Here is a 26,515-nt window from a genome sequence, read left to right as displayed (position 1 = left end):
TTCACAGTTATATATCTTTAACTACCATACATAAAAGATGACTTTTGAATCTTCAAAGTTTATACTAAAACAAAACAAACTTTGGCAGTTTTTATAATATACACAACTTCTATTTTATCAACGTCAGTCATTCCTAAAACTTTAAAAAAGTTAGTCAATAATTATGACATCTAAGTGAAGAATATGTAAGTTGAGCCAAAGAATCACATAAATCAACTTACAGCTCTGCTCCCACAGTTGCGTCTAATACTTACATAGGTAATAAATATACAGACTTAAAAATAGCTCAGTTTCAGAAATTAAAAACCACCTAATTGATGCCAAATGTTAAAACTTCCAACTCCTAAACAGCATATGACACTTCTTTCTATTTTCAGATGCTCAAGCACAGTAGTCTGCATTGAAAAAATTAGTTGTTTTTATATTTCAGTCTGAATTAAACCAGTTCGTGTATACAAGTTAAGTAAAATACTCTTAAGATCTTTAAAAAATCATTATGTCATATTTCACCCAGTACAATTCCTGGACATGTCTATAGGAGGCTTGTTATAAGGCATAATGATTAACACCTATGAAAATGAACCAATTTTCAATAATAATCACATCCCCTAAAAACAAAGCAGAAATGAAGGATTTATAAATTCTAATACTAAACCTCAAAGCATGATAAGTAATTCCTAGGATTATTTTAACTAAAAAATAATTTTAAATAATAAAATCCTTTTATAATTTGAAAATCAAATATTTTTCAATTGAAGTTGATTCTTAATTGTCTACAAATGGATTATCTGTACTCTCCACATTACTTGGCAAGATTCAAGCTACCCAATGTGTGTATGTGTATGTATGGTATGAGTGTGTATGTGAGATATGAAAGTGTGTGTGTGTGTGAGTGTGTATATATACTATGATATGTGTATATTTGGTTTGTGTCGAAAGAGATAGAATATTTGTAAGTATAAATATTCACCTCTGAGCTCACTCAACATTACAGATTAAAAGAGACTTGAGGTTCCGTTGTGTCTCTGATACCCTTCATTAGACCTGGCTCCAAAGAGTTTGACTTTATTTATTTAACAAAAAATTTTTAAAAATCGTATTACCATTGCAAGTTTATTTTTAATTAATAGTCATATTGAAATACAACCTTTGAGACGAAGCAATATTCAACAAGTAAAATTTCCCATCATTTTTATATGATGCAAAATGTTACTTTGAGTCAAGCAGTCTCTCCTCGTTTGCTTCATGTTTGGAAGAGGTTGCATCTGCCAAACATGCTTCCTTCTTTGGCACATTGTGCGAATGCATGCGAATGCAAGAGATGGACAAAGCAAGCTACTCACTAGATGAATCACATCTGAAATGACCACTGCCAAAGCCTAAGCACTGGCATGAGAGCTTAAAGCCAGATTCAGACAATCGCTCCCACTCCTCTCCAATGGCATAATGGGAAACCGTGTAGGGGTCGAAGCACGAGTCATCCGTGGGTTGGTTTAGGCCTTGGTCAACTACATGAAGAAAAGGAGGAAAAGGCAAAAAAAAAAAAAAAATACATCTTATTATGGTTTTGGACCATAAGAGAACTGAATTATTGTATATAACGACTTATTCGAAAACAAAAATCCCGGTAGCAGTAAAAAGCACTCATCTGTTCTATCAGTGCATCAACTGCTCTAATAAACAATGCTTAAATTTTGCTAGTGAACACTTGCCACAAGCCTCTTTAAAGGAGCCCATCTTTCACTTTTGCCCTCAGTTCTAAAAAAAAAAATCATTTCTAGTAAATCTAGTCTATATAACATGGAACAGATCATGAGGCAATTAAGAACTTCAGTGGGATGCAAAGGCTGGAAATTCTTCTCCATCAGTACCTGAGTGACCCTAAGCTAGTTATTTAACATTTCTCTGCCTTATTTCCCTCCTCTGTAATGTGGGGATAAAAATAAAAATATCTCCACCTACTCAGGATCTTGTGAAGATTACATGAGATCATGAATTCAAAGCACTGGCCTATTACCAACACTTAGAAAGTGCTCACCAAATAAAGAATAATTATTAGAGGGCATCTTTTGCTTTTAATGTAAAAGTTGTCACAGTTTTATATACCATTAAAATGTGATCGCATTTATTTTATTGCATTTTTTTGTATAATAGTGCAAAAAGCCTAGATTTTCTACAGTCTTTTCATAATGGTCAGACTGCTTTACTCTATCAATAAAACCAACTGTTCCAAATAAGAGAAAGCAATGGGATATCAATGGCTTAGAAATTAAGTAATGGAATCTCTTCATGTTGCCTAAGATCTGGTCTTTATGTTTTGGGAAAGCTTATTTTAAAATAATCTATGCAAACAAAGCATGCTTCAAATTATTCTCTAAAAATTAAGTAAACTAACTTCTGTGACTTTGAATCCCACTGTGTATATTTCTTTTCACAGTGCAAAAATCAAAAGCTCAAAAGCAATAGATATTTGAAGTGTCTAATATTTTGAAAGGCATCACAGTGGAAGAAAATAGAGTTTTGTTGAAACTAAGATGTCTGAAATGTCTCAAAGCTGGGAGAACCTGGCTAGAATGCAGAATATTGCTGCTGGGAACAAGGAGTTGGAAAGAAAAATGGAAGGAACTTAAACTGCTATGAGGGGTTTCAATAACCCTCCTAAAGATAGCCAGGAGTTAAAATTCCACCTGACCAAAGTTCTGGAGATGGAATCTTTTAAAAAAATGATGTGGAAAAAGCACAAAGACCTTTGTGCTCTTGAAAATTCCTTTCACATGGCATTCTACTAGCAAAACCACATGAAGCAAAAAGTGTGCATTACCATGGATATATAATACAATAAGCACAAAATAATCCCCCCCCCAAAAAAACTCAACTGCTTAATTCACAGGCTTTTATACACGTAAAAGAACACAGTCACCTATTGAATGAGGAAGGAGGCTGAGGTTAAGTAACTGGCCGTAGGAATAAAGCCTGTCACTTGGCAGACAGAATTCAGCACTCCCTGCTGATGGGGAATGGAGAAACCTCCAGTTGGAAAATTTGAGATTCATGATTTTGATTATTCCCTATCTCATGTTTCTTGGTGACTCTCCAGCTTGCTGGAGTTTGAAAAGCCAGGTGATACACTACTGGTTTAATGGAACTTTCCAGGTGCTACAAAGAGTCAATGACCATTTAACCTCATTGTGGTTTTAGGCCTATATAATCATGAAATAACGTGGGAATAAGGGAGCTCTTTGGACAGAAATGGGCTATGCTGGTAGCATCTTACATCAGGACCAAAACCCAGCAGGCATTGATGTCAGCAGATAAGGCATTTCCTTTACAGGTAATCACTTTCAGTACTTAAAACTTACTCAGGAGGACAGCAACCTGGTAAGATGAAGAGGGTCTGGGAACAGAGATCAGGAGACTTGTGTCCTATATCAACCCAGATACTCACTAGCTGGGACTCACAGTGTTGGACTAAACAATATTTGAAGTCCCTTCCAGGTCTATCATTGTATCACTGTTTGAGACTCTATTTATGTATGTGTTTTACAAGATACTACGATACTCTGAGGGGAAAATAATTGAATTTAAAGTTGCTCAGTTACTTCATGGAATTATTTCCTAAAGTCAAAAGACAACAGCAAGAAAGGAACAGTCACTTGAAGAAGCATCTCTGGGGTAGTCCAGAGCTTTTGCCCAAATAAGCCCGATGTTCACATACCAGAGTTGCCCACAGTAACTACTTGCTCCCGAACCTTGTGCCTCTTCTGGTCTTTTATTGCCTCCACTATGATGTTGTAGGTGGCCCCTCTGGTAAGACCCGTCAAGGTGGCACTAGCAGACGTTCCAGGAACTCGGAACTGCAATTATTAGCACATCCAAAGTAGGGGAGAAAGCATTATAGTGAGGAATTGATATGACTTTCCCTATTCTCTTCTCAGTAACTCTTACTGTGTAAACAAAGCAAAGGGAGACAAAGATGAAGAGCGTAAAGGTACCAACCAGAGAAGGAGAGAAATGGAGCCTGAGTGAGGGGCTATCATTTCTACGTGACAGATTTTCCTGCCAAAAATCTACCCTATGTGCTCCACAGTTACCAGGAACCCTCACTAATTCTAGAGACAGCCTCCTCTTCATCCTGCTGTAGCTGCAGTCTGGGCAAGCCCACTGGCAGCCGTGGCCATGCCCCCTTCCCATAAAAGGTGGACGCTGCGCTATGTGGGATACACATGCATCCCACGCAAGTGGCATCTGACCCCAACATGGGGTCCTTCAAACCCTTTGGCAAATCCTCAAACTCATGTTTCTAAGCTCATAAATCCTCCACAGTGTAGTCAGTTTTTAAAAGTCTGCCACTTTCTAAAAATAAGAAAACAGTCAACATTGATATCAGCAAGACAAATTAAAGCATAGAAGTTTTAGTCAGAGAATCAATCACTTATAGGCACAGCTTCAGCCAAGTTCTTCCTCCTCTGACATACTGTAGGTAATGGGATTCCTCAAGGACAAACCGTAACGATGGCATTTTAGCCCTTCCTGGACAAAAGTAAATTCAGGCAGAATCTCTCTCTCTCTTTTCTAAGATCATTTCTTTGTCTATATTACCATGGAGCCTCAAATGATCGATAATAATAGAAATGATTTTATTCTCTAATAAACGAAAGCTAATGACACTCTTTGGAACATCCCCTAAAGTAGAGCCGTACTGAGATTAAAAAAGAAAATCAGGACTTAAGCACGCCACCTTTCTAAGAGGTTCTAGAAGTATGACCACTGGACATCAGAGCTCTGGTCACTTCAGTAGCCTAGCTTACTTTTTTTCCCAGGCTGCCCAGAAGTAAAGAGAAACATGAATTACCTGCAAGGGTTCTTCATCAATGCCAACTGGATGACATGAAATGATATACTCAGAGCTTTCCTGGAATGGAGTCCATGAGATGGTTGTCTGAGAGAGAGCTTCTTGTCCTGTAGAAGCATTTGGATTGAGTCCCAGAACGTGAGGGTAGAGATGATGGTCTACGTCTCCCCTGGGGACAGGACCAATTTGGATCTCCTCATTTACATTCGGTGGATACGGTCTTGGCCTATGCCTTACAGGGCTGGCCATTGTGGGCGGTGTGGTTCGCCTAAAACCATGCTCCTCAAAGATCATTTGTTGCCCAAGACTGGGCTGCTGACCAGAAGTGCCAGGAAGCTGAATACCGTTTCCAGTGTCATACCCAGGGTTGGTGATGAAAGGGGTCTTTTGAACTGTGGAGGGAACATCCAGGATCTCTGGTCCATGAAGATTGGGGTGTGGAAGGGTTACCAGTTGGGGAAGCTCATCTAGCCAAGAGAGGTTAGAGCCAAAAAAAGCAAAGCGCGTTAAGCTCCCAGAAGTAGCCTCGGGAGCCGTTATCAGTTCAGGCAACAACGACTATTTTTTTCAATCAGATCAAAGCTCCTGGAAAATAAGCAGTTCTTAGGTCACAAAACACTTTTTTTCCAGAAAGAAATCTTTATGATTTTTCTCAAAGTTTTCTTTATAGTTTGGAACGAAAAAAGTGTTAGTATGAATTTATCATACACACAAAGCTTTGAACCGCTGAGCCCCATAGAAGCTGCCTCTGCTCAAATTAAGCCTAATGGAACTGAAATATGCAGCCTTTTTTCTCTTTTTCACTTGAGAATCATGTTATGAGGACTAGAATCCAGACTAATTATATCAGCGTCTGAAGTATGAGAATTCCAGAGGTTTGGTGCAGTAGTTTTTCATAGTTTGAAATGCTAAGAATAGATTAAAATACACACATAAAATTTATTTCAAAATTCTCCTATCAGCATAAATAAAGCACGTTCTTCAAATGAAACTGAAATTGGATAAAAAAGTAAGACATTATTTAGTTCGAAGTTTTAGAAACCAAATAATAAATAATGACAAATGAGAAAGATTTTTCCCTCCCCTCCCCCCTTCTTATAAAAACATTTTTAACTTCAAAAGAATGTATAGAAGAACAGCAACGATCGCAACTTGGTTTTTACATTTTAATATCTGGTTTGAATTTTTTAAAGATGAATAAAAGGCTTTTATGTTGACTGGCTAGGAAAAAAATAAAACAGCTCTGCAGATGGTTAGCTTATTCTTGCTATCAAAGAGCACAGCATACATGCTATATGCTGTTAGAGAAAAAAAAAAGTTTCATGAGAAATGCATCGAAACCTGGAGCACTTTTTCCCTGCAAAATGAATCATTCGTAATTAGTTTTGTCTTGGCCATCTCCCTGTTAACCACCGAGGAAGGTGCTCTTTACCTGTCTTTTTCCTCCCGATCAGAGGCTCACTCTTCTGATTGTTCTTGAGGGCAATGACTTGGATTGTGTACTCGATTCCTGGCTCCAGACCTGATGGAAGGACAGATCATCACATTATGTCTGTGGGCTCAGCTAGTCAAATGAAAGTTGATCTCACCAGGAGATACTACTGGGAAGCAAGCATCCTCTCTCCAGCTGGCCATTGGCCTCTTGAAAGGCAAAACTGACTTTGTTTTGCTTCTGCACACACTCAAATACTCTGTATACAACAGCCACTTAGCAAATTAATTATCTTCCTGTCAAGTCTGACACCTGAATAAGCACTTTACTTTTCCTGGGTATTCTGTTAACATGTGGTCTCATCTGCTTATTTGAATTCAAGAAAATCTATCAGTGTTGTACACTGCCAGTGAAATACACACTTGGGAGAGATCAGTGCAGACTGTATACATGAGTCTACTTAGGCCTAACAAACAGATGGCTCTCAGTGGCAGGATCAATGAAAAAGTAAGACTACAAAAAAGTGCTCTGCAGGAAAGAGTGACCACTCTTTGTGTGGTCCCTGTAGGAAGTATCTAATTCAACGCCTTCCATATCTGATTCTATTTTCCTGTCTCCAAAGTTTCTAAAGAAGCAGTGTCTCCTTCTGGTAGCTGTGTGTTCTATAGGATTTTTAAATTTTTAAGTCTAGATGATAGCCTGTATACACAGTTTACCGTATAATCTCTTGGACAAAAACAATACCAGAGGCCTATGATCTCTTATTCCCCATCCCAAGCACTCTCTCCAGTATGGGTGATTGGGAATCACTTTGCCTCAAGGCCTATCCTGTGAAACCGGATAATGAGGGCCATCGCAGGTGGCAGTCTGGCAAATCCTGCAGACTTACCATTCTTTAGGTTGCTGAGTGAGAGAACAGTATCAAAATTTGCTAGTTTGCTTTGAAAAATGTCTTTTTCTAGGAAGAACTGATAGCTGTCTGGCAAACGTACAGCAGATAAAAAGATTCTAGTTATGCCATTATGACAGTATTGAAATTATTGCTTTGTTGTGAATTCTGAGATGTATCAAGCTTGACAGCTCCTCCATAGAGAATGCTTTTTGAAGTTGTCAGCAATGGGGCTTCTTGTTCTCATGGTACAGCACCAAAGACACAGTTGGAGTCTGCTAAGCACTTTGTGTGTCCTAGAGAGTAAAGAGGAAAATGGCAGCATGGAAGCAGCAATACCAGTAATAGTAGCTTCTGTGACACCAGGGCGGGGCCGAGGGACCACTTCTCTGGGAGGGGACCCAGGCTTCTCATACTTGATGATGTAACCGGTAATCCTGGCACGAGGTGGCTGCCATGATAACAGCAGGGAGTTGGGCGTGGTGGTCAGGAAATGCAGGTTGGATGGTGCATCAATGGCTAAAAGAAAACAAAGTTATATCTCTTTAAGGAAATGAATAACCAAGAAAATTATTCCCACATTCTTTTCCCAGCCCTTAAAAACAGACTTGAGAGAATCTGAGAGTTCTGTAAACAGTAAAAATGATTCACTGTGATCTGGAATACAAAGGTATCAGCTCATTTCTGTTGCTCAAGTTCACGTGACTGATCACACAAACATATAAGTCAGTGGCATTTCTTCAGTAGAAAGTGTAGTTACCAGTAGAGGCGTCGATGACCACAGGGGAGCTCCGGGCATTGTCATTCAAGGTGTACAAGTGGATCTTGTAGTCAGTGCCGGGTTGTAAACCTGGGATTGGTGAAGAGATGATTTTTATCTGATCTTCATTTACTAGGAAAATTTTCAAACTCATCTGCAATTTTCATGGTTCCTCCTATCATTGCCTGTTTATACAGACCATGGAAGTGGTTCACATTTGAACTATAAATTAGAGCACGGTATGGGTGTTAACTGCTCATGAGAAAGACATCTCAAAAGAAAGGCACAGATGCACAAAAAGACATTGGCTAAAATAAACTTTAAAATCCAAAAATGCTGTTAGAAGTGACTATCTTGGTGATAGGGGTGAGCACCTACTGACTGTGTTTTATCAGATGGTCACTGGTTGGGAACTGGAATCAGAATTTTCAATCTCAAAAAGACCTAAATTGACCCAGATATTGAACATTCTCTGACAACAGCTTTGATCTCTATGAAGTAGTGTCGTTTGCTTTTTCAAATTTAATTCTGCTTTATAGTCTATGTGAATGTTAAGAACTAGACACTATCACTGAGTTTCTTTTGGCTTTCAAGCATTATGTATAATTTTTTTTCCCATAAGAGAGGGTTCATTGATGAAAGATCTCTGATGAATGGGACTTATGCCATTCCTCTGGCAAACATTAGACAAAACCAGGCGTTCACAGGACAAAATGTTTTGATCATGGGATGAAAATACGTTGTAAAAAATAGAGCTGGGTTATCATAAAACACTGAAGATAAATTTAATCAGTGTAAGTGGTAGAAAGACTAATAAGCTAATTTATGTTGTGAATGGCAGTTATCAAATGTGGTCAGGGGACTTTCCTGGTGGCCCAGTGGTTAAGAATCCACCTGCCAATGCAGGGGACACGGGTTCGAGCCCTGGTCCCAGAAGACCCCACATGCCGTGGAGCAACTAAGCCCGTGTGCCACAACTACTGAAGCCCACGCGCCTAGAGCCCGAGCTCTGCAACAAGAGAAGCCACTGCAATGAGAAGCCTGACACTGCAATGAAGACCCAACACAGCCATAAATAAATAAATTTATAAAAAAAAAAAAATGTGGTCAGTAGAGTGAGCTCCCGGACCTGTGATGGTGTAGCTTCTGACATCTGGCTTGATGGTTCTCTGAATTGGAGTCTGGCCATTGGCTGGGATGGCATCGACTTGGAAGCCAGTGATCGTCTCAGTCTTGGTTCTCCAGCTAATGGTGATGGTGGTCTCAGTAGCATCTGTCACACGGGCCCTTCTTGGGGGGCTGACATCTGCACGGGATGACAGCCAGAGATTAGTGCCTGGCTGGCTCATATGGGTAAGGTTTCGATATTTTAAAATGTTTCTTTATTATATACAAATACATCAATTTCTACACATGACTAATAATGTATAGATTTTCTCCTGTGGCATCCAGAGAGAAAAAGCAGACAGTAATTAGGAAAAATGAAAATATTCACCTCGTGTACTTTTTTTTTAAGAACTGAAAAGCTTTACAAGTACTGTCAGTGGTTCCCAAGGCTGGCTTTATATATCTACAAATACCTCAGTAAGTGTTATAATTATTGTTATTATAATATAAAATATGTGTAATAATATAAGGAAGGTATATATATTCATATATATATAATAATGTATTGCTAGTATTTTGTCCTTCTTATATAGAGTCATATTTTTTCTCAGTAGGTGCAACGCCATCCTTATTTCATAGATGAGAAGACTTTGACACTTTATGTGATTTCTGAAAAAGAATAACTGTGGCTTATTGATATGGCAGAAAACTAGAACCTGGGCCCAGTATTGTCCAATACTTACTGCACTGTTAAGATACAACAGAAGCCACCGTGTCCTCCTCAAACTTAACTCTATGAAAACAAATTCTAACCAGTAGAACATAACCTAGGTGTTAGTCCTAGTTCCCTGCACCAACACTATCACATCATGAAGTGATTCCACGTATGCGCCAGTAGACCACTTTCTGGAGAGGCACGGAAGGCAACAGTAGTAACTGGGAAAGCAAATCAATTTCCAAACTGGGAATCATTCCATTGTTCACTTAGTGATCTAGAAAGGCATTTGCCATTCTTTAATTTTTGTCTATCCAGAACGTTTGTTGACACTAATAAGTTTGATTACTCACTCTCCAGAGTCGTGACGACTCCCTGAACTGGTCTGCTTGTCAAAGTGTCCTTAAGAGCATAGACGCTCACTTCATATTTAGTGGCCACCTAGAAAGAAGGGCGCAGTAAGCTTTAGCAATGTGATCTTCTGAAGCCCAGGAATTTTCACTCCAGCATTAGAAAAAATGCAATGGTTAGAAAAGAAAAAGTAAGCTAGCAAAACCCGCAGAACTGTAAGTTCCTATATTAATTTCCTTCCTACAGTGACAACACATTTAATTACATGAATTTAAAAATGCACCTGGGGTTAAGCCCAAGTAAGCCATAACTTACATATTTATGCTAAGCTGATACAAAATGAGGAAAATGGTATTAGCCTGTTTTTCTCTTTTATGATCTGACAGGTGCAAATCATGAATTTTTCTGATCATAGAGAGACAAAGAGAATAATCTATCTCTGAAGACTCTTTCTGTAGTTTCTCCTGGAATTGGCCTTATGTTAAGAAGTAGAACAATTTCCTAGGTTCCTGGCTAACTTTCTGCATGCACATCTAGAAGGATTAAAAATGACTTAAGGAAGGTAGGATCAGGCTGGGTTGGTAAAAACTGGAGAATATTCCTTGCAAAGGTAACAGGGCTGAGAAAAAGCATAACTAAAGTAGATTTATGCATTCAGCCTATGGATATATAAATTGCCCCCCCTGCACACACAATACAACATTTTAAAATAAACAGAATACGCTTAAAGAGCTATGCAACATCCAATGCTGCTCATCAAATTCTGTCCCTGATAGCTTAGGTCAACACAAAGTAATTCTACTTGATACAAAATTATGATAAATTTAATTTGACGGCAGAGGCAAAGAACACAGATTTATTATATTATATTTCCACCACCTTCAACTGTGTAAGAAATGACCTACTTCCTTAGTCCAATGAAAAAAAGGACACTTCTTACCATGAGTCCTGATACAACCACAGATGAGCTATCGGGCGCAAGGTTGATTTCTTTCATTGGTCCGGTCTTCTCCTTAGGGGTCACCCGCACTCGATATCCAGTGAGCTGAACATTGGGTGCTGTCCACTGGGCGGCCAGGCTGGTTGGTGAAACCTGAGTGAACTTCAGGTTGGTTGGTGCAGGAATGGCTGTCAGGATGGTCATTGGTTAGAGGTTATCTTACAGTAAATGGGGAAAGGGGGAAAATAAAGTGAATTCCAAGAAGTAGATAGGTTGTACTTGTTTGGTTGGGTGGGTACCCTAGTCAAGCAAAGACTCAGTACAAGAAAGGACAAAAGGGGATGCAAAATGAAGAAAATGTTTGCTGAAAAAAATGTGTTTTTTATCCAGCAGTGCTCAGAATCACTGGAAGCACTTGGGTAAATGCCAAAACTCTAAGGGACTTAAGGTTTTAGCAGTTGTTTTTTTTCCCTTTCCCTTAATAAATTAAAGTCAAATTGGCTTATTGGCCATTAGAATTGATCTTTCCATTTCTATGAAAAGATGAGCAGCAGCCCCTTTCTGATAGAAATTATCTTTGTATGGAAAACCATCTCACAGACTATTTCATCCCTCCAAAGACAGAATATGATTTTATTCTCTTTGTTTGGACTTCATGGAAGATACCACTGCTAAATTTGAAGTATTCTCTGTGGTGCAGCAGCAGAAGAAAATTGGCTCACAACAGAAGCAGAAAAGAGAAGCAAAGAGCAATAATACGGATTGTCACCTCCAGGGTTTATGCTGTCACGAGGAGACATCTTTAGCATTCCACTCTGCTTTAGAAATAAAGCATGAGAGGATAAAGAAGGTGGAAAGCATTTGCCCTATCAACTGTTTCCTATGGGTCTGATTCTCAATCCTTTAAGCAAATTATACACCTAGCACATGATCTCTAACCAGAGAAGGAAGGTCTTACCCACGTGTTCTCAGAATCCTGCTGCTATGAAATGGCCCCGTTTGGGTTCCTTAGGATGCCAAATTTCTTTCCTTTATATACAATGAGCATAAGTAACCACAGGGAGTCAAGGCTTAGGAAATAATCCACAATTTTCATGTTCTCTTCAAATGTCTCGCTTTATGACCTTGTTTGTAAACCAAGCTACTCCAAAATTTCCTTTTATTAGACTTTATCTAAACGTCACCTACATTTTATTGCTTATTACTATTCTTCTTTAAAGAGGGTCTTTTCTAACAGAGAGGTGGATTTTTGGGGTACCCACTTGCACGGGAATCGATAGCCTGATAAGTATAATGCATTCAGCAGGGCATAAAGCCGCTGCTCCCATGAGCACCCAGCAGTGCAATTAACGATATACCTGTGGACTGGGTTCCAATCAGGGGCTGGCTCTCCATATCATCGTGCAAGGCAACCACACTGACTGTGTACTCAGAACCCGGCCTGAGGCCTTGCAGCTCTGCAGTCTCTTCTTCACCATCAGGTGCAGGGAATAGCTCATGGATTCCATCCTCAGGGCTCGAGTAGGTCACCCTGTACCTGGAAACTTGCCCCTGTGGGCTTTCCCAAGCAATTTTGATGGAATCGACATCCACATCAGTGAATGCCAGTCCTTTAGGGCGATCAATGTCTGTTAGGCAAATTAATGGTAAGAGGTTATGTGAAAAGCAAGTTGCGAAATAAGCATTTTTATAACATGCAAAGCAGTTCTGCAGATACCATTTTTCTTTGATGAATTAAATTCCAATTAACCCACTATTAAATGGAAAATTACTTGACCCTTGCTTAAGGTTTTTTGGTTCAGAAAATATTTAATGTCGCATCACTTATTAAAACATAGGTGTACATGAGATGCGGAGATACCCTGCAAAATGTCCCCAAATGAGGATTTATTTATACTCATTTTAAGATATTCTACCAAGATTTGTTTTTGCAATGTGATGTTAGTCTCACAGACCTGGATTTTTTATACCTTGGAAATGGCAAAGTTGATTTTCAATGTTAGATCCAGATTGTTATATTCTTTCTTTAACTCTCCCCCTTCCCCCCATTGAATATTGTAATGTATGTATATTTAATATAAATATAATATTTACATTAAACGTTGGTCCAGCCACAGTCTGGTCCAGCCACAAATGCTCGAAACATAATAGTTTCATGAGGCACACTTCAATCAACTTTACCATCCAGTTGTAGAAAAGAAGGTGCTAGCAAAATATTTTGTAGATTTGCTATAGGCTAATAAGATTTTGCTGAGGCGATTTGAGCAGGAGAAATTCAAAGCACAGCAACTAACTATGGTAGTTCCACGACTTCTCTCCCTATATGTTCATTCCTTGGCACTGAGAAGGAAAAATGTTTGCAAAGAGCTCAGCTCAAGATACAAACTAGGTATCCAGACACCTAAGCACAAAATTTGACTTTGAACATGAAAAACAGGCACTGGTTACATACTGGTTACTGCTGTCTGAACCAGGGGCTGACTCTCTCCGTTTCGATTCTGAGCGTAGACACTAACCACATACTCCACTGTGGGCTGCAAGCCTTCAATTGTCATTTCTGTTTGATCTGCAAAGGGAGTGAAAAGCAAAGGCAGCATCTATGTCATTCACTATGACAACCAAGTGACTTTCAGAGTTCCGTAGTAAACGCGTGGTGGCCTGGAATTTTCATTTGCAGAATTAGCATGAACATATGGAGGAGTCACACATGGATTTCCTCTTGGACAGACACGTTCATTGCTAATACAAATTACCATATTGGAGTGAAGCCACACTAAAGGATAAGCTCTAAAATTGAATATGATGCCACCAACAATGAATGATGCTGCTCTTGAAAAAATGAAAATTAACTGGACTTTAAAATATTGCCTTAGAATCCTAATTTCACAATTATTTTATATGAAAACAAAAACAAGAGCTAAAAGAATCTTTCAAAGTCAGTTAGGCCCATCTCTGTCTTCTTAGTGTGCATGACAATCAAAACCACAAAGACGAACCTAATAATTTGAGATGTCCACACCATCAAACACTACTACACATGTAAAAACAGAAATGCACTCATCCTAAAAATTCTACCGTGGAGGGAGCTGTTAACAGCCTTGAGCCCTGAAGTCACAAATGGGGAAACTCTGACACGTGATACGAAACTGTATAGTACTCAGAGCTAGGTAGTCATTTATTTAAAAAAGCATATTGTGCGGTCCTACTCTGTTTATCCTGATGTATGTGAGATGCTGGCTATTCTTACCTGGACCTGCAGTCATTGTTTTCGATGGTCCCGGGACATTTTTAGGAGTAGTGGTCACTCTGTAACCGGTAACAGGGGAACTTGAAGGCAGCCATCTGACACTAATGCTGTTGTCCTGGACATCAGTCACTTGCATCTGGGATGGTTTGTCAATTTCTACGAATAAAAACCAGGAGAAACCAATGAAGCCCCAGTCCATGGGGACAAGACTAGACAAGTCCTCATCTCCAGTTCTGATACAGATAAAATAATCTCTTACTACTATTAATGACCCCCAGGTGTTTCTTTTGCAGAAACACAGAGAATTTTGGGAGGTGGTGCCTGCATCTTGATACTACTGCCTATTTTCAAGATGGCTGCTTCATTCACAAAGAAACTACATTCCCTGTAGATGTTTGCCTCCTTCCCTTATTAGCTCATCTATTCATTCATTAACAAATATTTACTGAACATCCTCTGTCCCTGTCTCTATTATAGGCTCATGGAATACATCAATCAACAAAACAGACAAAAATCCTTGCCCTTGGGGTGCTTCCTTGTATATCTGGCTCAAAACTCTGTAGCTGTTGCTTCATCTTATTAAAAAAGAAAATCAATTCCACAATGAAGAAAATACTTTGGGAGAACACAGTAAAAGCTATCTGAGTAAATGAGCCTGTGTCATCCCAGGGGAGGAGTTGCTACCTGTTCGGTAATCAATGGAAATGGGCTTGCTGCTTGCCGGGCTGTCCCCACGGCCAGTGACAGCATAGACAGTGATGGTGTAGTCTGCTCCGGGTTTAAGACCACTGATGGTAGCTGTAGACTTGCTCCCAGGCACAGTGAACTCCTGGACAGGGCTACTTCCTCCTGTTTGAAAAGGGATTAATTTAAAGTGTGAGGGGCTGAGAGACACTTAGGGATTGCTGAGTAACTGAATTAACGTATTGAGAGCAGCTTGTAAGTTACACATTTGCTTATTCCCTTTAAAAAAGTGTTATTAAATAGGGCCTGAACAGAAAGGTCTATTTATTTATGCACGTAGTAAGCCCTGATGAAAATTGAGAGAAAATTTTTAAAAATTGAGAGAAAATTGCAGTTCATGCTATTTGAACATTCCAGCTTTAACATGTGGTAGATTAAAATTAGAAAGGGAGAGAAGGTAAGTCCTCAACCCAAGGTTGCATATATTGTGGTCTTTTTTCAAAATCTTAATGGAATACATTCATGTTAAATAAAATTTTGAAAATATAGGAAAGTGAAAGGAAGATAAATACAAATCACTTATCATTTCACCACTGATAATATACTTGTGAATTTAAAATCCTTCTTCCTCAGCTCTGTTGTTCCCCTCTAGTATTATACAAACAACTTTTGAATCTTGATTTTGACACCAGTTATGTCATACATATTTCCTACATACTCTTAGAAAAAAGTCAAGGCTCCACCGAATGGACTTGTCAAAGCTTCTTTAATTTTGTATCCATTGCTGGGCTTTCGTGTTACCCATGACAGAATACTCGATCACAGTGTGAAGTAGCACTTCACTAACGCACCTGTTTCTCCATAGGTGATCCTGTAATATCTCACTGTGACGGCAGGAGCATCCCAGCTGATCAACAGGCTAGTGGGGGTTGCAGCAATGACTTCCAGGTCCCTTGGAACATCAGAAACTAGAAAAACATGGGAAAGTTTTCACATCCGTAACTTTCAAAGGATGCCCAGATCCACCTTCTGTTCATTTTCCGGATCATTGCCTTTAGGATTCCTTCATATAATAATGTAAGTACTACTAAAAATTAGCAAAATTAAAAATTATGAACAATGCAAGTAAGGGGTGAAGGAGACAATTCAAATCATGGTAAGATGATTCGTTCAAGTGTATTGGAGAGTTTTTCCCCTCAACTTCTTATTTAAAAAAATTTTAAAAACACGTAAAAGTGATAAAAATTATATAATGAACACCCATACTCCCTTCCCTTAGGGAATTTGCCACATTTCCTTGTCTCTCTCTATCTTTTTGTTAATCCATTTGAGACTAAAGTACAGATATGATGATACTTCTCCCCTAAGTACTTAAGCATCTATCTTATAAGAACAAGTACACTATTATATTAAAATAATTTTTAAGAGAACTTTGAAACAGAGTGTTTTCTACATTTTGAATAAAACTTTAGTTCTTAGAAATGCATAAATACCTAACTCAGGTGGGAAATTTCTTGAGATAAAGAAATTATCTTCTTTAATATATCCTCATAACCATGATCTATTTTTTTAAGAGATGACTCAGGGACTTCCCTGGTGGTCCAGTGGGTAAGACTCTGCACTCCCAATGCGGGGGACCCGGCTTCGACCCCTGGTGGGGGAACTAGATCCTGCATGCATGCCGCAACTGAGCGTTCGCACGCCACAACTAAGAGTCTGCCTGCCGCAATTAAAAGATCCCACATGCCGCAATGAAGATCCCATGTGCCGCAGCTAAGACCCAGCACAGTCAAAATAAATAAATTAATTAATTAAAAAAAAAAAAAAGAGAGAGAGATGATGACTCAGACAACACAAAGCTATGTCACAGAAGCTATCACCTGCATAGGAAAGTCCTCTGAGTTTCTTTGCAGACCAGAAAGCAAGTTACCTGTTGTTTGCTGGCCAACCAAGGAAGGACTTTCCTCTTTGCCATTAAGAGCGACAATGCTGACCACATAATCTGTGCCTGGATTGAGATTGGTGAGAGTGATGGAATTCCGAGAGGGGGGCACTCGATCCTCCCGAGGTCTTCCAGTCATGTGCTCAGGATGATGGCGGATCTTGTAGCCGGTGATGGTAGCTCGAGGAGCAATCCAATGGACAGTGAAAGAGTTGGCAGTGATATCAGAAAAGTCAATGCCAGTTGGGGAATCGAGACCTGTTTTTACCACCCAGGGGAGGAAGAGATAAAAGGGAAAAAAAAGACACCACCAACTTAGGAAGTGAGGAAGAATGTAAGGGAAAGTAACATCCATCCAGTGTTTCCATCCTTTTCCACTAACATAATGAATTGCCATGAACCTCAGGTTATGACGCACTGATTCTAAGCCACAGATAAATTTCAAAATCATAAACTGACTCTGTTCAAAATGTCCAAAAGCATTCTTTTCTTTTTTCTTTTGCTAAGTAATCCAAGTGATTTCTGCATCACATTTGAAGACAGGTGTGTGAGATATTCTGGGAATTGATATTTTCAAAGGCTTCAGTGTTCAAGTATTCTATTTCTATCTTATAAGTGTACCTCTCAAAGTAAGGCAAGATCTGCCCACTCTCAGGTTAAGTGTTTGGATCTCAAAGAAGCTTTCTACACTCAAGAGGGAACGGCTATGTCAACAGGGTGGTAAGAATGCCAAACAGAAAACTTTCTAAAATGAAAATAAGACATCATCCTGGACAAATTACAATGCAGGTAATTCCTCATGAATTGAGAATTTAGTGCATTGCAGAAAAATTAACAAAAATTTAGAGTTGATCTCAAATTCAAATCACTTAGCCTCTCTGGACTTCTAGCAGTTTTCATTTTAGTTATAACATTTACTTACTCTATTCAATAATATACTCAAACCAAATTGAGATACCACAGCTTCTTTTTGGAAGCAAGTGGACTATAAGAAATAAATAAATGGCTATATTAAATTACACTTTTTTGAAAGGAAAAAATTAATAGGAGCACTCATATTTAAGAAGGGACATAATATTATGGGATTCTATTCAACTTCTTTTTATAGTAAATGAATATTTCATCAAGTAGAAAAAAGAGATAAACTCGTTGGCTTAGTAAAGAGGGAAAATACTTAGATGACAATGACAGTGTTGGGTCAGCCATTAGACAGAGCTGCCTAATGAGAAGGGATTTCACCGCCTCTCAATAATAGAGATTATGAGATATTATTCTTGGGAGACTTTTTTTAAAAAGATAGACAACAAAGTTTCTGGACTAATTTCAGCCCTCCCTGGAAGCAGAGAGTATAATCTTAGTGATTGGAAGTCAGTGTAATAGTTGAATAAGGTGTCTTAATTTCTTTTAATCTATCAATACTTTTTTAATTGAAGTATAGTTGATTTACAATGCTGTGTTAATTTCTGCTGTACAGCAAAGTGACACAGTTATACATATATATACATTCTCTTTTTTTATATTCTTTTCCATTATGGTTTGTCATAGGTTATTGAATATTCCCTGTGCTATACAGTAGGACCTTGTTGTTCATCCATCCTATATATAATAGTTTGCATCTGCTATTCCCAAACTCCCAGTCCTTTCCTCCCCACCCTCCTCCCCCATGGCAACCACAAATCTGTTCTCTATATCTGTAAGTCTGTTTTTGTTTCGTAGATATGTTCATTTGTGTCATATTTTAGATTCCACATATGTGATATCATATGGTATTTGTCTTTCTCTTTCTGAGTTACTTCACTTAGTATGATAATCTCTAGGTCCATCCATGTTGCTGCAAATGGCATTATTTTGTTCTTTTTTATGGCTGAGTAGTATCCATTGTGTGTGTGTGTGTGTGTGTGTGTATATATACACACACACACACACACACACACCCCACATCTTCTTTATCCATTCATCTGCTGATGCACTTTTAGGTTGTTTCCATGTCTTGGATATTGTGAACAGCGGTGCTATGAGCATAGGAGTGCATGTATCTTTTTGAATTATAATTTTGACTGGATGTATGCCCAGGAGTGGGATTTCTGGATCATATGGTAATTCTATTGTTAGTTTTCTGAGGAACCTCCATACTGTTTTCCACAGTGGCTGCACCAACTACATTCCTATAAGATGTCTTAATTTTTAAGACCAGTGATCAAAGGTAATGACGAGGCGACAAGCACTCCCACAAAAATGGAGATGTATTTTTTGAAGTAGCAAGGAATTTTGCTCTTTAAAATTGGTAGGTGAAAGCTACTCAATAAGCATGTTGCCCATATGACTCACCAGTTTTCTGTCTTCCTCTAAGAGGTACGCTCTCATGCTGCTCGTAAACACTGGAGACGCTGACTAAATACTCTGTGCCAGGCAGGAGATCTGAAGAGGCAAGTGGGAATTATTTTTAAAATGTGCTTGAAAGAATGAAAAACCAAAGCACCCTTAGGACTATTTCAACGGATAAAATATCCAAGAGTCCTGTCCTAGAGCCTATTTACACCCAAGTGAATGTTGCTGCCTGGAGAGGGGCTGTCAGTAGGTGATGAGGAAGGGTCACCTTGCCCTGTAGCATCTCTAAGCCCTGCCCCCAGCTCCACCTGTGTGGGTATGACTCAGCTGTATCCGAAATAAGATGGAGTTGCTGCAGCACAGTAATATTTCTATCATTCACTTAGCACGTCTGTTGAGGGCATGTGATAATGACGGTGGCACTGTGAATATCATTTACCTCTCACAATCACCCTAGCAGGTAGTTTGCTACCTTTTTTTTTTCTTTTTTAGTTTGCTACTTTTTAAAGCAGCTTTATTGCCAAACAATAAACTGAAAATATTTAAAGTGTCTAATTTGACAGATTTTGACAAATGTATACACTTGTGAAACCATCACCACATTCAAGATAATGAACATATCTATTACCTCCAAAAGTTTGATTTACAATTATCCCCAGTTCCTAATGACAAAACTAAGGCACAGAGAAGTTATTTTTTCGACATATTTGCCCAAGATCACACAGGAGTTGAGCCTAAGCCAAGACCAGTGGTCTTAACAATTAACCCTTACTGAAAAAGGGTCATACTCATCGGGAGTGATGGGTTCTGCCCTATTAAGGTAAGAACAGAATACTTAAGAGTTGAATATATATTCCTGGGTCTCCTCTTCTCTCATTCTGAGGTACCAAAAAAGGTACAGAGTAAGATTTCTAACCATTGAACTCCTACTCAAAAGACCCCCATTCCCCTCTACACCACCTCCCCTTCTGCAGGGGCCCCTGAAGCACCAGACTAGGAGATGGGATGCTTGGACTCCCCTTTCCTCCTTCCTGCTTGGCCAGAGGCAATTTACTCAGCCACTGGAGACCTCAGTTGCTTCATCTGTAAAACAAGATAATAATGGCTTCTCTTGGGGGGAAATGGCTACCTGGAGATCTAGAATAGAATCTAGAATAAGATCTTAGAGCATATGAATAACATGTGACAGGTCAATGGCTAAGGTGGGGCAGACAGAGGTCCTGAAGCAGAGCCTTGTGTACTGGGTAATGCTGTAACTACTGATTCCAGAATGCTCCAGAACAGAATCATAGCCCCACTGATAGGCAGACATGAGGATTTCTCGCCCTCAGCCACAGAATTGGAAACCAAGACTATGGTCGTGCTGAGCTGCCTTTCTTTGTATTTCACTCTCTAAAATATGTTTGAAAGATAGAGGATGTTTTCGGACCATCATTTGGTAATGTACCTAAATGTGAGCTGTTTTTCCCTTGTGTAGAAGCTTTTGCTTTTTTTTCTTATATGTGTATTTTACTATTACAGTGAAAATAATGAGAAGCAAGCAACATTTATGTGAAACAGCACCATGTTGCAGCCTCCTTTTATTTTCTTTAATAAAAAATATCAATTTCAAAGGGTAGAAACTAGAAACAATTTCCATAAATTGTTGTTGTTTATTTTAGTTTCAGTTATTTTCTAAGTCCTCAGCCTTCAGAGAAATCCTACTAACAGATTCTTTTTGAAGTACAAATTACACTTCTGGCTCTTTCTTCAAATTAGAATCTGGACGTACCCTGAGTGACCAGTCACTGTTTCTAAGTTTTCAAATGCCAAATAGATTACCTGCTGACATTTAAATGAGAATAAGACAGATACCGTGACACTAGTTTCAATCCTCATTTTTTCTCTCGTTAAGCACTAAGATTTAGTCATATAATTTCTCTGGGCCCACATTTATTTCTATGTGCTTATTTGGAAGCAGAACTTGTTTGAAGTCTTTGAACTTCACTGTTGGTGTTTTTCCACTCTGATTTTTAAAAAGTTGTAGATATCAAAGATGTATTAAAATAACAACAAACATGACATCTTTCAAAATTTATAGAGCTGCACGTTAGACTTGGAGTCTAGCCTGTAGTTCTGTTGTAGCTGTCTTAATCTTTCTTGCTCCTACCTGAGGACACAGAATCTCTTCCTTATGTGCTGGCTTAGTATTTATTAAACAAATACACTTGACCGCTTACTTGTTAGGACCACTGCATTGTCTGAAGGAGAAACTGACAATTCTGCAACATCCTCCTCATTTTTCACAGGCGAGTAGCGCACCAGTAAGTTGGTCAATTCAATGGATGGAGGTGGGGCCCAGGTGACACGCATCGTGTCGGGACCAACATTGGTAAATCGCAGGTCAGTGGGAGGAGGGACAGCTGGTTTCAAATAGGAAGGAAGACTAAGTTAATGTCACTTAAAAATTAAAGCTAACAAGAAGAGCTGGAAAGGTAAAACCAGTATTTCATGCATAAGGAAACGAGTCATCATCATGCAAATAGTCTAATCTAAGTCATAGTGAACTACTGTTAAAAATAAAACACTACACCCAGTACTGTTAGGCCCCTTTAACCTTTCTGCCATCAATATATTTTAAAGGGTCAGTTTAATTCACTTTCAAATACATAAAATCCATGTACATGATTAATACCACTGACGATTATTTGATCCCAGGCTGAAGAGGCTTAGGTTGCTACACAGCAAAGAGAAACATAGCAATACTTTCCAAAGATACACATGCACACAGACAAAAACACAAGAGGGTCTTAAATTTCCCCCTGACAGGAGTGACTACAGCTACTGCCATAGCTACAATTCCATTCAGTGAATTCTACTTACAAGTGAAAGGGGTTCATGCAGATTGGTTCTCAGCATGTTTCTTACCATGCAGGGCAGAGAACCTTTATAATGTTGCATGCTGGTCCCCAGACTGGGGTTAAAGAGGATTTTCTTTACCTCACCATGGCAATGAAATCTAGAATGTTCCAAAGTCTCTTTTTCTCCTACCGCAAGAAAAACCTCCTTCCACTCTACCCTAAATTTCAATCGTTCTTTAGACAGTCACAAAGAAGGAACATGGTAGAGTTTATCAAATAACAGAAAGAAGGGTCTAATGTTACATTTTGGAAGTACATTTCTTCTTATTAACTGGTGCTCATGATACAATTTGGTATTAATGTTAGAGTTTTAAAAAACAATTCTAGGTCGGCAAATTCAATTAACTTTTTCCATTTTGTATCTGACAGATCAGATATCTATCTCTGGCTTTCCACATCTTCACGGTTTAAATGAAAATGTACTTAAGACTATTGTATATATCTTCATCCAATCAGTTTGGCATATGCATTCCACTCCTTACCAGTCCGTCCACCCTCTCTTACTCTTTGGCACATTGCTGGCTTTTCCCTTGAAACATCCACATTTAACCAGAGTGACTGGCGGCAGCATGCAACACCATCCATGTCTCAAAAACAGAAGTTTTCAAAATTCACCGGTTTGTTGTGTCAGTGTAGTAGGGGCACTCTCTCCGCCATTAATGAGAGTGATAACGCTGATGTCATAGTCAATGCCAGGCTCCAGCCCTGTAACTGTGTAGTATCCTACTGAGGAGTCCACAAAATCTTCAAAAATAGGGATACCTTCTCCTGCCGCAACTACTGTGATGCGGTACCCAATAATTGTGGAAGAGTTTAGCGGGGTCCACCTCAGGCCGATGCTTGAATCGGTTATATCAACAAAGCTTAGGTCAGTGAGTTGGGGCACCTCTATTGAGTTACAAAGCAAAGGAGGGCAAAGGAAAACAGAGGCAAAAAAGAGGAAAAAATAAAGCAGTGTACATCAGGTTACTAGTGGTAAAACTGATAGTGTTAAAGCAATGATGGTAATATGCAATCTGCTCCAAATTATCTGAAAAGACTTTTTAAGCACCATGAATAGTTTCCCTGGGAGAATAAAACAGGTTACAATATTACTTTAGGGAATTTTGTTTGTTTTTTGAAAATCCCCCAAACAGTAAAATTTAAATCTCTCAGGTTCTAAAAATTATAGTCTTGTTTAGGATGTCAAAACCATTCTTAGAACCTAGACATAATACCTGTAGTAAGTATCAGCAAAGTTTAAAAAAATCCAAAACTATTTTAGTAGGAAAATAAAACTTTCATGAAGAGGGTTAAAAAAACTTGATTGATGAGTTTTTCTTTTTTTTCCCAATAGAAAAACTCATGACAACATCACGGTCATAATGCTAATGCATTATGAATGTATGGTATAAAATGTGCCACTCCAAAGCACATTCAGGGGAAAGACAGATAGGCCTGAATCCAAGGCTACTGTTAATATTTTATTCATTTCATAATCAAAATTATTTAAGTAGCATTAGTAAAACCATTCCACCAAATAATGCAAAGAACACAATCTGTCCAACGCTTTCATCTGTCACGATTCAATTTTGGACAAAAAACAAACCTATCCCTAGATAGGTCTTTTCAATGTTGTCATTCAATCCACAAGAAAGAACCCCCTAAAGGTGTGGCCTTTCTTTTTTTTTTTTCAATTTTAAAAAAGAAGAATTTGAAACGGCACGATGAAGAAATGAATGTGTCAACCAAGAGCTATTTCAGTGCTCACATATGGAGACTGTAAGATCAGGCACAAATGTACGGATGGGATGCATTTACCATATTACTTTTCGCCTGTCAGTACTGAGTACAGACACATGACATTGTTTTAGTAATAGTTCCACGTGAGCGGACAGTACAGAGTTAATGCCATGGTTGCCACTCCATTGCATACCCATCGAGACAAAGAGCATCCCAGTGAAGCACAGACAGTCAAGCAGTGTTAACAGCAAGCATTTGTCCAAATAGTTGCTTTGACTTCATGGTTCTAGAGAGTGTGGTTCGGAGGTCAGAATTAAATCCCAAACGTATTTGACACACTCAACCATCTGGGGATTAAGATGCTAATCCCCACTCTTACTGGAACTGCCACTCTGAGGATAATAGCTTATTTTTCCATTACCTGGCATGATGGTATCAGAGATAGGGACACTTTCCTTGTCATCTTTGACAGTGTAAACACTGACATTGTACTCCAGGCCAGGACTCAGGTTTTCAAAAGTGCAGAAACTCTGATCGGCATGGACCACTTCTTCCAAAGAATATCCCTGCTGGCCATTTGTAGGGGTGGTGGTAATTCTATAACCAGTAATGTCTGGAGAAAACAGAAAGGAGGAAGTTACTGCCCAGAACATTTGTGACCCAGTGCCTATTAAACTCAAATCCAATGATGTACCCTCGAAGGGGAATGGGGAGAGGACTCAGCATTTATGTATGGAAGACTCTACCTATTGTCATTCAGGGCTTACAACAACCCTTTGAGGGAGGTATTAATATCCTCAGTTTAAGAAAATCTTGGAAAGGGGAAATGATTACCAAAAGCTTTTCTGTCTCTAAATTCCATGGTCCTTCTACCACTCTACCCTGTTTTTCTTAATGGATCATTTGCAGGACAGCTGAAGACTCTTCTATTTTACCTGCTAGGATGGAATGGCTCTCACCCTTAGGCACATTCCCCAAAGTGGGCTCTCCTAATTTACAAGGTCTAAACCTATGGGATTTACAGGAAGGGAATAGGAAAGGAGAAAAAGTAAAAAGCAAAAGTGGCTCTACTTATTCTAGAAAAAGTATATTAACTGCTGAAGACTTCAGGAATCATAGAAGTGGGACAGTGAGAGGGTTGAGGGGAGGAGAGACACATTCAAATTAAAATAGTGATGAACTGAGATCCATGGGGAAAGACTAAAAGTAAAGTGAGGAAGTATATTTAAGTTAAACTTACTAAAGGGCGAGAAAATGATGGCACATTTTATAATTAGGAATAGGGTGACCATTAAAGTGGTACCTACAAGGAAATCCAAGTGGATGGGAAATCAATGTTTGGGTCATTACACTGGCTAGTGACCATTCAGATGGACAGGCTAAGCCATCCATTAAGACTAAATATTAATGATCTAGCTTCTGACAGGCATGAAACTTGCCAACCTAAAAGTTTCAAATTTAGAGTAATTCAGCTGGAAATAGTGTAGTTTTGGCTTAAATGATGTTTCCACAGATAATGAAAACTTCACTAAAGTCACTTTACTTCAGAGGGGAATTAAAAAGGATATTTTAAGCTAGCTTTACTGCGTGTGACTGCACATATTGATCTGATTTATAAATAATTGCCTTAGCTGTGTGCCCAAGCAAAGGGAAGAACTGTTTAAAAGATTAGAGTACAAATAGAAAGAGTGAAATAATAAACTAAATATAGCCATTAATGAAAAAGTATAGGAGTTATAGATACCATCAACATTAGTTGGCGTTTCTGTTTTTGTTTAATTTTGAATTTTGTTTAATTTAGAATTTTCTCAATAATGAGTATCCTGATATCTCAATAGTGATTCCCCCAATATACCCAGTATTAAATATTTTAGTTTACATTTCTCATTGAAAGAGACTTTCACATGGACTTGGCAAAGATCGGGAATGTCTAAAATTTCGCTTGCCATTGCCCTGGTACATCATGATACTTGAATATTGCCACAGGTATCTTCACACATTTCAGGATTCTGTAAATAATTTTTAATATGTGTGAACAAGGTTAGACAGAAGCTTTATGTAAAGCTTTAAAAACAGTCATGGAATGCCAGTTAGCCAAATTTCTCATTATTGAGTATAAGTAAAACAAACTAACAATTAAAAATCCAAATACGTGAAGTTTGGTGTAAGAATGAGTCTGAGCACTTAAGTTACAATCCCAGTTCTGTAACATTTAAAATTTGTGACTATGGGTAAGTCGATTTTTTTCTGAGTCTCGGTTTTTTCATTCTGTAAAATGGAGGTCATTTCTACCCTGAGATTTTTGTGGTGCAACTCATGATAAAATATTTGTGAAATATCTAAGTTTATTGAGTAATATACTTAGAATCTATGATAACCCACAAATGGAAAATTAGGAAGTATAACGTCAGCCATTTGTTTGGCAGTTTGGAATGCCACTGAGCAAAAAGGACCGCTCAGAATGCTTTTCCTCAGCCCTCATGATTCCCTATAGCTCAATAAGGGTCTGCCTTGCTCTCTTTCCAGTAATTTAAATAAACGTGCAGTAAAACACCCTATATGTCACTCTATGATGTACGCCTGTATTTTTTTATGGAGAGCTAGGTACTTATAATTTTGACCCTTTCTCTGAAGGGAACACAGTTT

The 26,515-nt window shown here is 38.6% G+C and overlaps 1 protein-coding gene across 1 annotated transcript in view; it reads right to left on the bottom strand.

The window, feature by feature from the left end:
• FN1 (fibronectin 1) overlaps positions 1–26,515 on the bottom strand; it is a 68,324-nt gene that overhangs the window by 5,029 nt on the left and 36,780 nt on the right. Inside the window, exons 22-40 of the mRNA XM_082396757.1 lie at positions 24,291–24,509; positions 22,763–23,035; positions 21,467–21,649; positions 19,248–19,337; positions 16,908–17,177; positions 15,829–15,945; positions 14,978–15,142; positions 14,294–14,449; positions 13,499–13,612; positions 12,405–12,674; positions 11,047–11,234; positions 10,109–10,196; positions 9,063–9,239; positions 7,934–8,023; positions 7,513–7,692; positions 6,285–6,374; positions 4,853–5,319; positions 3,716–3,854; positions 1,344–1,508 (exon numbers count right to left, since the gene is read on the bottom strand). Coding sequence (XP_082252883.1) covers positions 1,344–1,508; positions 3,716–3,854; positions 4,853–5,319; positions 6,285–6,374; positions 7,513–7,692; positions 7,934–8,023; positions 9,063–9,239; positions 10,109–10,196; positions 11,047–11,234; positions 12,405–12,674; positions 13,499–13,612; positions 14,294–14,449; positions 14,978–15,142; positions 15,829–15,945; positions 16,908–17,177; positions 19,248–19,337; positions 21,467–21,649; positions 22,763–23,035; positions 24,291–24,509 — 3,441 coding nt within the window. The remainder of the gene's footprint in view (positions 1–1,343; positions 1,509–3,715; positions 3,855–4,852; positions 5,320–6,284; positions 6,375–7,512; positions 7,693–7,933; positions 8,024–9,062; positions 9,240–10,108; positions 10,197–11,046; positions 11,235–12,404; positions 12,675–13,498; positions 13,613–14,293; positions 14,450–14,977; positions 15,143–15,828; positions 15,946–16,907; positions 17,178–19,247; positions 19,338–21,466; positions 21,650–22,762; positions 23,036–24,290; positions 24,510–26,515) is intronic.

The sequence above is a fragment of the Balaenoptera borealis genome (genome assembly GCF_965194805.1).
Source record: "Balaenoptera borealis genome assembly, chromosome: 6".
NCBI lineage: Eukaryota > Metazoa > Chordata > Mammalia > Artiodactyla > Balaenopteridae > Balaenoptera > Balaenoptera borealis.
This window is presented reverse-complemented; position numbering and strand designations above follow the sequence as displayed.